A 12,141-nucleotide genomic window follows, 5' to 3' on the forward strand; every position below is an offset into this window, starting at 1 on the left:
ATGAAACAACCAAAGCTCATAGGAGCTGAGGATCTCAAAGATGGAAAAACCCCAAAACCACGTAGAACCCTAAACCCTTCCAAGGGAAGGAACTCTAGCTGAGACACAAAGTGTGCGTTCACATGTGAACTTGGCTTCAGGAAAGCAAGTCACATGTCCAGGAATTATGAACTACTGTATATAATGAACACTAAGCAAAGACAAGTCACAGACAATCTTCCCCTCCTAGCAGCCTTTTAATTCACTACCTAAAGAGCTTGTTCACAAGTAACAGGGGGAGAAAAGTGCATTCTTCAGTTTTGTAGTCATCACTAAACACTGCTTATGTCATCAGGACACTGCTCTTATCCTCTTCGCAGGATGAAGTTTATGAGTGGATTGTTTGGGTCAATCTCCATAGTTACATACACAAAGAGCACAAACACAAAGATGGCAAATATTGCAATCCTTACAGGCATTGGTATCAGACTTCGAGAGGTCTCTTCCGGTGCTGCTCTTGCTCTGTAATTCTCCTTTTCCAGCACAAACCTCTCTTTTTCCACTTTAAAAGTCTCCATGTTCTTCTGGGCTGATGACTGCCCATCCTCCTTCTCTGGTCTTTTCCTGCTGTGGTTATGAGAAGATGTTGTTTCTGATAACCTGGGACTCTCATCATTAACCCTACTGAACCAACATCTGTTCTCTTTTAGACATACCACACAAGCTCTAACAGAAACTTACCACCAGCTGAAGAAAAGGAATCTTGCAATTAGGACAGAATAAAAAAGCCAAAGCAAGTCCTCTGGTTATAAAATATAAGTCTTTTGAAATCAATGCAAGGAGTAGCTTTTTGAGCATGACATGTAGAAGGATAACCCAGTGTTGCTGAACTCCCGTACTGTACTTTATACCTAGCAAAGGGCATCTAAGATGCAGTGAGCTTTCGTAACAATTAGCAAAAGTGTTTCCAGTCAGCATTTGGCACATGCTTGCTATTTCTTGCTGTAGAAATTGCTAGCAAAGTAGCCCTGGGAAGCACACTGTTCTGGGATAGCCTCTAGCTGAAGCAAAACCCACAGGTCAGGAACCCTTTTGTCTCATGTACTCCCATACAAGAAGATTAAAAAAAGTTTTTCCTTCATGATTTTCTAACAGCAGCAGGAGATGGTCTCCCAGTGCTCACTCTTCTGTCTATGCAAAACTCTTGACAAATGGCAATATTTCTTTACAAAGTGGTAAAAGGGAATTGAAACCTCAGAGAGTCTAAGGAGTCTGAGGAGACAGCTCTGATTTCAGTGTTTAAGTGGTAAATTGTTAAAAGGTCACCCGCATTTACAATCTACCTAGAGCTCGTCCATTAAAGGAAGCAGGCCTTCTCCCTCCCCACCTCCATGCCAATTGTTAGTGTCTCACTTTAACGCACTCTTGAAACAGATTGTACTGAAACGGTATCCCTTCAGCCAGACAATGCCATTCTGTGAAGTGTTTTTCTGAGCACTGAAAAAAGTGCTCTTATGACTAGAACATCTGCACAAGTGTCATATTTGCTCTGAGATTCAGAGAAGGGCAGAAGTTTTGGAAGGGTGGGCAGATTCAATTATACAACACTGTTGCTTTGCTGTTTATGATTACATTGCAGTGGGCTCACAGGAACGCCAGATGAAACTTAAACATCGCACTTCAGGCACTCTTCAACTTCAGAGAGTGTCTTGTCTATCTCGCTCCAGCAATTTCTCAGCTAAAGCCTTCTCTTCTAAGCAAGAACTTCCATAAATTCTGTTCTTTCAGAGATGTTACTCTGCAGGTAACCATGAGGGAAAAATCTCCAAAATGCCAAAACAAACCAAAAGTGGCCAACAACAAGAGAAAGACACAAGCTAAATACGCATTACCTGATTCCTATAGAAGACCAAGGATCAGCAAACCATGTCTCATCTTTATCATCTTTGCCAGTTCCATCACTAGATGCTTCACCTGCCTGATTAGAGAATAATGTTGATAGTGAAAGATTTAACAGGCTTAAGGTAGGAGTTTTTCCATCTCTAGCAAGCAAAGCTACCAAACAAGCTGCAGATGACTAAAATAACAAGGCCACCTTAATTTCAAGGGGAGGATGCTTCTCTTTGCAGGCCTGAAACTATCAGAACAAGACTAATGAGAAACAGTAAATGCATATCAGCGATCATAGGAGTCTAATAGGAATGGTGCTCCAGAAATAAGAAACACCACGTTATTTCTTCATGAGATGCATGTCAGTGAATGGAAGCTGCCTTGAAATGATCTCAAAGTGGGCTGTTCTGCAGACAGAAAAAACAAAAAAACCCCACACCTTTGTGAAGTACTTAAAACCACCAAGAAATTAGGTTAAAATGAAGATTCGTTGCCTGTAGTTTACTTTGTCTAACTCAGATGCCTTTGAAATAATAATCGGTGTTCAGAAAGTCACTGCATTCTTGTTCACCACTTTCTTAACCTGCTGGAAAAAAGACTACTTTAAATAGATTTATTTAGCAAAGAATGCACAATATACAGTACTTTGCCTCTAGACACATCATCTAATCACAGCAGCTCAACAAGCTCATCTGTATGCAAGAAAAACACTGACATAATCAACATTCCTGTTACATTAACGCTCAAGAGCCTCCCTCAGGACCAGAGTCCCGTTGTGCTGGGTGCCACAGAGACAGAAAACCTTGTGCCAAAGAGACTGATGGCTGTGCCATGTGAAGATTTAGCCGTCATACTTAACAGTATGCAACAGAGTGCGTTTCCCGGGTTGAAGCCCAAACCAAAAACTGCACTCCAATAAATTTCGTTAACAATTTTATACAAGTGTTTGGGCAAAAGCGTTTGGGCTTAAAAAATAAGCGTTACCTCCTCAGAATATCCTGCTTCAAGATGACCCCTTGCTGATTTCTAAGTGCTAAGTGGAATTTATTCTACAACTACACCAGAAAGTTCCTCCTAAATGTTTTCTTCAAAGGGCACGCCATCTTTAAGATGGTTATCTTCTAGTCTATAGACTATGCTGAGAAGGAAGTGAAATGCCTCATGGGGAACATCATGCCGCGCTGACCGAAATCCTCTGGCATACAAGCTCACTTGCTCAGAGATAGCTCAGGATCCTTAAACGGCACTGTGAAGTACACCTTAGATAAATTCAGGTAAAATAGAAGATTTCTGACATTAAGATTGAATAAAAGACCAAAGGATGCACTTTTGTAATGCTGTATTAGTAGATTACAGCAAGATTCCGTGACTCTTCACACCTTTTGGGCTGGGACACTGGTCTGAGCATTGTACCTTGTGGTGAGAGGAAGGGCAGGAGGGGTAATGCTGTAAGTTAACAATGCCATAATACCTTTGTCCTGCGAACAGCCTTGGGACTGCTGCCACCTGATCTCTTTTGTCCCTGTGTCCGATGTACTAGCAACTTATCCTCCGGCAGTATTTGTTCTAGCTGTTAACATTTTCGAGAGAGACATTTGTCAATGAAGGCTGGACGTACATAATTAAAGCCTCTCGTGGAGAGAGTTGCCACAAAGTACTGAACACCATACAATAAAAACCCATGTTCTCTGCAGTTACTTGTATGGCTTTAAATAAGAACCTTGCAATTCTTCCACTTGTGACAAGTCTACACCTACAGTTACAATGCAAAATTGATTTAAGAGAATGTAACTAAGAGCCTGGAATCATTTGCATCGCATAAGTGAGGAGTAAAGCAATCCTCCAGCTTTCAGATGACTAGGTAATGATAAGGATAAAGTATATAGCTTCTACTTTAATTAATAATCCTTTATCTACTTGTTCTGTATTTCAAAATCGTGTGCGCATCTGTATAAAATATGGACTATTACTGCGTGGCATCAATGAAACCACTTCATTGTCATCAGCTAGCAATTTCACAAAGGAATTACTCTTACAAATATATCAAGTATGCATTGAAAGCTGTTAAGACTGTCCAAATAGACAAAGCGCAAGTAAGTCGAGTTTAATGTTTTAATGCCACAAATGGACCTGGCTACCTGCATTTATCACTGCTGGAAAGTCCGAAGCATGAGATAGCAATGGAAATCCAGCTGAAGCTCTCTAAGATTTGTGGAACGCTAGACGCAAAGGCATAACAAAATTAATATGTAGCAAGGACAGATACTTGCCTCTGCCATTATCTTGGCAAGACTGTGATCTGCATTAGGCGACAGAAGTTTCTTGTGGCGTTCAGGCACCTCCTGGTATGAAGGCTATAAAGCAAAAGAGAAGGCAGCAAGAAATACTGAGAAAACACTAGTGACTTTCACTATGTTAAAGGTCAACGTATGTTGCAATAGCATAACGAGAAAGCATTTCTTCAGTACGGATGGGTTTAACTGTGCATTAAATAAATGCACTCCTCTTTCCAGCTGTCTCCCAGTGCTATAAGACACTGAAGAAAACTACTTCCACCAGGACTTCCCTTCTAACTCGAGGAGCAATGAAAGAGGTAAAAAGGAGCGCGGGTGAAAGAGCAGGTACCAGGCAGGAGAGCCAGCTTAGTTCCCTGAGCCACTGAAGATTCTTCAGGTGACCTGGGGCAAGTTACTTGCAGCGCTGTGCTCAGAAGCTGCTTAGGCACTCATAGCGGGTCTCCGTTCATATGCTATGGTGGTAGCCCTTTTAAACCGAGTCATTATTTAACACACGAAACACTAAGGACTGCATCAGAGTCCACGTTGTATTTTGAATACACTGCTAAGTCTCCATCTACAGTTACTCGGGTGTCCTAGAAAACATAAGCTTGGCATACTCTTACACACCTTAGCTGGCTAACTAATGGTATACAAAGCTCAAGAAAGGGGAAGGCAGACTGCAGAAGCATGCTATAACTAACTGATTGGAGGTAATTGCCACATTTGTCATGAGGCTAACACAAAGAACATCGGTTTATATCAACTCGTAATTTCCTTCATTTAGCTGCAGATACATAAAATATTCATGCACTAGCAGATTACTTACTTTACAATGGCCAGAGGCACAGGCTGCTGTCACTTTGAAGTCTTTTGTTTCAAGTATTACTTGAGCACTTCTCTCTGAATGAGGGAAGAAAAAAAAAAAAAGCAAGTGCCTTAAAATGAGTGAATTCTCCAAAATATCGATACCAGGTTGCATAATTTGATACTTTGAAAAGCTATACTTTAGGCCACCTTTACATACTGCATTGCTTAATTACCCTCCTGTGCCTTCACTGGGGTATTGTTTGGATACGGATGCGGTTTGTGTGCATGTTAAAATGACTTGCCATCGATCAAGCAGCATTCAAGCAGGCACCTACAAAACAGTTACAGAAACAGCAAAGCCAGCAGCAAGCAGCAGAGCTGTGTGTCAAAACGTGTTCAGGTCTTCAAGTTGAGTAAAGAAGCGATTAAGAGCCTGCTCATCTGGTGGGATCACATACCAAAAACAAGTGAGCAGTCACTTATCCATCCCCAAAGCTTAATACAGTAAAATCAGTAAATAATCTTTTCCTTTAAATCATTTTCAATCACTATACAAGGAAGCTGTGTTTGAACCAGCTCTGCTTTTGTTATGACAGCTGCTATACCGTCAGCTTAGTCCGATGCACAGCTGTTGGCTTAGTGTTTTTTCAAAACATGTTTAAACCGCTCAGGATTTTGGAACTTTTTTTTTTTTTTTTAAAGCAGCAACAGAAGTCACCCTACAAGCTAATTGCTTAAACAAAGCTAGATATTCATTATAGTCTGTAAAATAAATGTGAAGTTTGGCTTCATTTTTGAAAAGAGCTTCAAAGGATACCACAAAAGAGGGAAAACTATTTAGTACCACTCCCCAAAAGCATTTCTGAGTTTAAAAAAAAAAAAAAGAGTGTGTTCTACTTAAGTAAAAACAATTCTGTTTTCTTCTAAGATTATTTCAAGCACCTTGATGGTAACATAGGAATTCCCAGGCAGATCAAAAACCCATTAGTTTCAGTAGTCAGTGAGACACTGGTCACCAGAATTATTCTTAATAATTTCTCTGGTATGTATCCTGAATTGAAGGAGACAGACACGTATCAAGTAACAAGGCCAGCGCATGGATTTGCGGTAATAAACGTTACTGGGCGGGAGAGACAGAACACGAACCACGCGGTTTCAAGAATTCCTGAAGGAACAGACTAAGCCTACTGTAGAGGGAGTTGCTTTGTAATTCCCGTACAGATTGACAATAGGAGAGAAATAAGATACTGTTACTGCTGAAGAGTCCAATTCAATTAAAGGTACTATTAATACTAGTTACATACCACGGGCATTCTTGATTTCCCAAGGAAGAACTAATTCTTTCTTTCACTAAACTGGTACTTCCTCCCCTCCCCCTCTCAAAATTTTGAGAATTTAATTTCAATTGATATACTGTATCTTTAGGTATCTAAAGACCTTTTGTAGTTTGCCGCGGAGGATTTTAAGCATACCTCTCAAACAACACTAAGCAAAGATGTGGCTTTGTGAAGACTAGGACCTTTTTTATGTTGTCATTCTGAAATGACAATACCATACCTTGTTCTTCTTGATCCTCATCTTCTGAGCTCTGATCAAGGTGTTCACTTTCATCTGGCTTACTGCAGCAGGCTAGCGTGCTTTGATCCATCAACTGCAGAAGCTTATTCTCATAAAGTGTCCTTGTGGAAGCTAAAATAGATCATTTGGAACACAAGAATTTATGCTTACTGTGCTAAAGTTGTGGTAGCATCCGAGGGTCAGCGTTTAAGTCCTCATTGAAGAGGACGGCTGAAAACTTGACCATTTCCTTTAAAGGAGCTGATTTTTAGCACCACTTTCGTCTTTCAGCGTTATGTCGATCTCCTTTACCTTCTCATCCAGCCTCTCCCCAATCACCCCAAATTAATACTCCTTAGGTTGAATTTTATTGCTGTATGAACCCCATCCAACCATAATTCCTTCGGTGCATACGTAGTATTGGTCCAGGTTCGGCTCCATACAAGATGAGCTGTTCCTGCAGTTCGCTGTCACTCAAACGCTTAACATCGAGTTCCTCCGGGCTGGGTTGGTCTACATTTTCTTCTGGTTCTTTTACCAGCACGCCGACCGTAACTTGGGCCATCTCTTCCCAGGGCACAGCCTTTGAAGCAAGCGTGCAGTACAAATATTTACCACAGTTTGAAAGGCATCCGTCAGCTTTCACCCTCTTGCTTCGTAAGTCACATTTGTCTATCCAATATCGGTGATTAAGAAAGTTCTGGAATTCCTGCCACTGTTGGAATGGTTTCTAAATGCCCAACACTTCCATCCAAGGAAGACTTTAACATCTGCCTATTCAGCCCTCTCACACTAAGCTAGATAGCAAATCATAGGTAGCAAATTGCATTTAGTTGATGAATATGGGTAATTGACAATTACAGTTAAACTAAATAAAAGATTGTCTACACAAACCGAGAGGAATTTTCCAAAGCAGAAACAAAGGATTTAAATATACTAGTCTGCTCTACCATTTTTACTGGAATGAATCATGTAGAACTAAGTTACTGGCACAAATTATCCAGCCAGTGAGATAATTTGCACATATGCAGAAGCACCGAGTGTCCCCTTCAGCTCAGATTTTTTGAAGTATTTAAGCCTTCTGAAACGGTTTGCCCCTTTCATTGTTCTCTCGATTCTGTCTCCTTTATTTGTTCACCCAGAATGCTTCTGCAGCCGGATTTTGTTTTCTTTCTCTACGCCTCTCTGCGGCACCCTTCATTCAGCTTACGCTTTCAGTGGTGAAGGTATCCCATTCAGATACGTCAAAGAGAAGTGTATACACACAGATCAAACACAGCCAAGTACTGCTACCAGAAATAAAAGGTAGAAAGTCTCTGTTTATTTGACATATCACAAAAAGAAAAAGGCATGCAAGATCGACAAATCAGAGATCAGCTTCATTCGGGCTGTTTGAATACAATGTGTTATTTTCAGCAATGCTCCTGCAGCACATTTCCATATATATTACACAGACTAAATAAATCATTTCTACCACAGAAATATTGTGCATGACTGCATGCAACAGCTGCTCCTTCATGCACTGGTCTCTCGTGACCCGATTTTGATTATAACATGCGCCATCCCAATTAAAAAAAAAAATCTCCAGAGATCAGAGACTGTTTTAAGGAGCAAAAGCCACACCTCTCATTTGCTTCCCCTTACAAGGAAAAAGGCTTCAGATTTGATCTATGTGCCTTTCCAGATTGCTTTCCGGAATCCCACTCTTTCCCCACTTTATACTACTAAGCAAAGCAACTGGAGCAAGATAAAATGAAACAACTTCAACGCATTCACTTAGCCTTTGTTTCCATTGCCGTGTGGCTAGCAAGTAACAGACCCATCTCACAGGGCACAAAGTCCAAGTCATAGGTCTATGCAAACATTAGTAGCAAATACCCAGATGAAAGGTGGTGCAGAAAGACGAGGTTTTCTATAAACAGAGCCCTTTCAGCATCAGTTCTCTCTTCATTAGATCCTCGCCAAACATTGGCGATTTTCCCATTTAATTTCTCAACACCTAACAAGTGTCAGAAGAAACCTCAGGAGCAATGGAGGAAGCACTGGCAGCAGTGGCAAAGCTGCGCACCTCTGGGTACCATTTCAGAGACCTCTTGTTTGCTGGCTGACAAATGCAGAACCAAAGGAGAAAGATGGGCACTGCCCCCAGTGAATCACAACTGGAACGGACAACGTAGGTTTCTGTCTTGTATCATAGTCCATCTAAACAAGGGCACTACAACTACATCCTGAACCTCAACACCAAAAGATCTGGAAAATTTAATCAATCCTCAATGCATTGCATCAGAAGAAAAATAAAGGCCTCAATCATTCCTTAAAAGTTTTTATTCAGCTCATTTGATTAAGAAGTTACACTTACCTGAGTTGAGCAACATACAAGCACTTTGTCCTATTGTTTTCATGTTTTTATGATGCATGGCCAATCACTACAACATAGTTGCACATTACAAGACAATCAGAGTGAGTTAACCTCTTTTTAAAGTGTCTGTTAGTGAAGGCCTAAAGTCTATATTTAAATTCATATTTTTCTCTAGGGATATTAAGAACTATGTAACAGTAAATTTGATTTTCACAAGAAGATTTTCTCCCATTAATGCCACTCTTCTACAGCATCCTTTTACCTTACCAAGGTTAATCACTTAAAGTTAACTCCCTAGAAAGACCATTTCAGTTTGAAGTGATGGTGAATTTGCCCCAACCAAAAAGAAAGTCACTCTCCACTGCTGGAGCTCTACTCCATCACAGTAGCGTAGCTCTACTATGAGGGATTGCACATCTCAGCTACGCCAGCACAAAATTCAGAGGTAGGGGATGTTTACCCAAAATAAAGTGTTCTAGTATTTCAGAGGAATCCACTTACCTTCTCACATGATCAGTTGAAATTCTGGTTGTTAATGAAAGCAGCAACAGATGTTAAAAGGGCATCCTTTTCCTAAGAGCCCTTACCCCACCACAAAACATTAGCGATCAGTCTGTGACATCACAAACTTCCACGGTAACCACATTAGGTCAAATCAGATTATGACTTCACTACTGGTTAATCAAAAAGAAACCTGAGGAGAAAAATCGTTCTACTCTCATGCAATGTAAACAAGTGTATCCAAGAAAAGCTAATCCATAAGTTTCTATAGAAGCAAAATTTGAAAGACACATCAATAATGTCTGGAAAAAGTCCAAGGTTTATATCAAGTAGTAAAAGCAACAGAAGTACTTTTTTTTTTTCCTTCAGAAGGGCAAAAAGGAGAGCTAAGGGACACTGTACAGTAGTTAGAGACAAGGGAATCCAGAAGAATGACAAAAAAAGAGACTAGAAGGATTTAAGGTGGTAAGGTTAAGGGAACTAAGGATGTATAGCAGGAACAGGATGACTATAAATAACAAATTCCTTCAGACTGATCACACCTTAAAGTCTTCCCAATAAAGATCAAGAGACCTAACGCTTGAAACTTTTAAGAAATAAGACCAATCCCTGGAGAACACGTTATAGAGGGAAGATGTTTGCACTGTGATACTCTCAGATACCATTACTGATGGAAGGTTTAGGAAGAAAATTGCGGTACACCCATTCAATTTAAAAACACCAAAAGACAAGGAAATAGAAAGCAGAAAGCATTTTCAAGTGCTGACATTCCCTCAGCTATTATACTAACCAAGCTCTCTGAAACTAGCTAATATTAGAACAGTTTTGGTGAGTTAAACATAAGAAATACCTTCTGCAGAACACATTAGAGGTCCTTTTACCCCCAAACAGTCAGGTGTATATTTCTGAACATTAAAAAAAAGCATTTACTAAGCAGCTGGCATTAAAATCAACATGCATGTAAGAAGTCCTTTGGTCAAGTAGTATTTTTTTTCCCCCCTCAAATAAATGAGCAGTTATTCAATAGCCTTCATTCTCCTTTGCATTAAGTCATCCTACTCAGTTAGCACTGAACATTCAGTAAAGGTATCAAGCAAAAGCACAGCTGCCTTAGGATGTTTCTTGTTTCAAAAGGAAGCACGAGAAATAAGCGAACAGAACACAGGTATCTTGGTATCAGGTTTGGTATTTAACTTAGAATAAGAGTGTTAATTATGAAGTCCTAAATCACATCTTCCTCGGGAAAGTCCATCTAATTACATACAAAAAAGAACAAAGACTATATACTCACTTCAGCTATGAAGATCTTCTTCAAAGAAAATAGCTGTCCCATCAAAGGGAGAGACACATCTAACAGTGATCTCAAACCCTTTTTGCTAAAAGCCCTACCTATGGAATAGCAACAGAACTTTGAAGAGACATAAGATGAATATTCAAGTTTTATTTGTTTATCCTTTTAAGGGGTTACATTAACTTGCTTTAAGCACTTCCCACTGTCAAGTTAAATCCCAAGCCAATTACATGCACGTTTTAATCAGCAGCCATACAGCAAACACACACATCATATTATTCAAACCTATGAAGTGAGGTTTAAACATATCTTGCAGTCATCATCTGAATAGCTTTAATATAGCACATTTCAGAGAGCACATTGCTGCTGACAAATGCTTTCAGATATAAGACTGTTTCTGCCCAACCATTTTCTCTTAATTAAATCATATCAGTGAAGATAGTGCAGGGCAATAAATAGAAAACTTTATTCTGGTATTCTTTTCTAAAATAAAGATAACGTTTGTGAAAACAGAAGCTCAAAGCATCATTGGTATGTGCTATTATAAAACAACGACATTCTGTGGAAAAGCTAGTCAAGACAGAAGCAGCCATTCAGTGAAGAAGAGATCAAGAGTAAAGGAACTCAGCTGTAAAAAACCCATCATCTTCTCAACAGGTTACAGCAGTTAGGGTTAATGACCCTTTAGAAGCTTTACCTATCCTGAAAATTAGACTTTGCATGTACTGCTCCCTCCGAATCCAAAACAGTTTAAAATAAAGTACTTCATAGCTACAGCTGGCATAATCCCACCATAGCAAAGTCAAGAAAAAAGTTACACAAGGGACATTGTGTTATCTCTAATTCTAAAAACTCGTCTAGCTCAACTACTGCCTTAAATGCTTTGATTAAAAAAGGAGACACATACAACACCTCACACACACACTGCTTACGCCACAAAATATCACGGGAAACACGCATCACGCAGGATTGCCTAAAAGCTGTGCTCCAGTTACTGGTGGTTCAGTCCTCTAGGATCTGCCAAACTACAACCTCGTCACCGTGCTCTGGCACTGTGAGGTGGCACACGTCTACAATCAGTACATCGAGAAGACTGGATATTTTCTAATGGCATCAGAAGCAGCTGATGGAAGATCAAGTCAAGTAGCAACTTTGAAAAGTTTACTCTAAAACCGTTTTCCTCTGCCCTTCAGAGCAGCGCCTACAGTTAAAACATTTCATGGTGAAACAGTTCCCTCTTCTCGAGTTTACTTACACACCCAACAGTGGCATCTAGTCATTTTCATTGCTTTCCCATTAACTGAAGAGTTATTTTTGTACAGCTAATCTCATCTCTTCCTTTGAAAAGCAACAGAACACGCTTTAAAAGCTCGACAAGCTGGCAAAGGACCTCCAGGGCAGGGGCACCCTCTGGAATCCACCTTGAGTTTGTAACCGATCCACTTTCTAGTTGCTATCTGCCCACAAGTTTAGATTTC

At 40.1% G+C, this 12,141-nt stretch overlaps 1 protein-coding gene across 1 annotated transcript; it reads right to left on the reverse strand.

Moving 5' to 3' along the window:
- Nucleotides 1–219: 219 nt before the first annotated feature.
- LEMD1 (LEM domain containing 1) lies at nucleotides 220–7,801 on the reverse strand. Its single transcript, XM_068918514.1, has 7 exons — nucleotides 6,927–7,801; nucleotides 6,513–6,644; nucleotides 4,975–5,048; nucleotides 4,140–4,223; nucleotides 3,341–3,439; nucleotides 1,872–1,957; nucleotides 220–606 (listed from the first exon to the last, which is right to left on the reverse strand). The coding sequence occupies exons 1-7, from the start codon at nucleotides 7,075–7,077 to the stop codon at nucleotides 345–347; spliced, it is 888 nt and encodes a 295-aa protein (XP_068774615.1). The 5' UTR covers nucleotides 7,078–7,801; the 3' UTR covers nucleotides 220–344.
- Nucleotides 7,802–12,141: the final 4,340 nt, after the last annotated feature.

The sequence above is a fragment of the Struthio camelus genome, chromosome 24 (genome assembly GCF_040807025.1).
Source record: "Struthio camelus isolate bStrCam1 chromosome 24, bStrCam1.hap1, whole genome shotgun sequence".
NCBI classification, from domain to species: domain Eukaryota; kingdom Metazoa; phylum Chordata; class Aves; order Struthioniformes; family Struthionidae; genus Struthio; species Struthio camelus.

What these genes read in the sequence shown, in the direction of transcription:
- LEMD1 (XM_068918514.1), bottom strand. Translation starts at nt 7,077, where the DNA reads ATGGCCCAAGTTACGGTCGGCGTGCTGGTAAAAGAACCAGAAGAAAAT. An exon ending in GTGCCTCTGGCCATTGTAAA is followed by an intron (nt 4,224 to 4,974) that starts GTAAGTAATCTG and finishes TTTGCTTTATAG; the next exon opens with CCTTCATACCAGGAGGTGCC. An exon ending in AGGCTGTTCGCAGGACAAAG is followed by an intron (nt 1,958 to 3,340) that starts GTATTATGGCAT and finishes TTCTCTAATCAG; the next exon opens with GCAGGTGAAGCATCTAGTGA.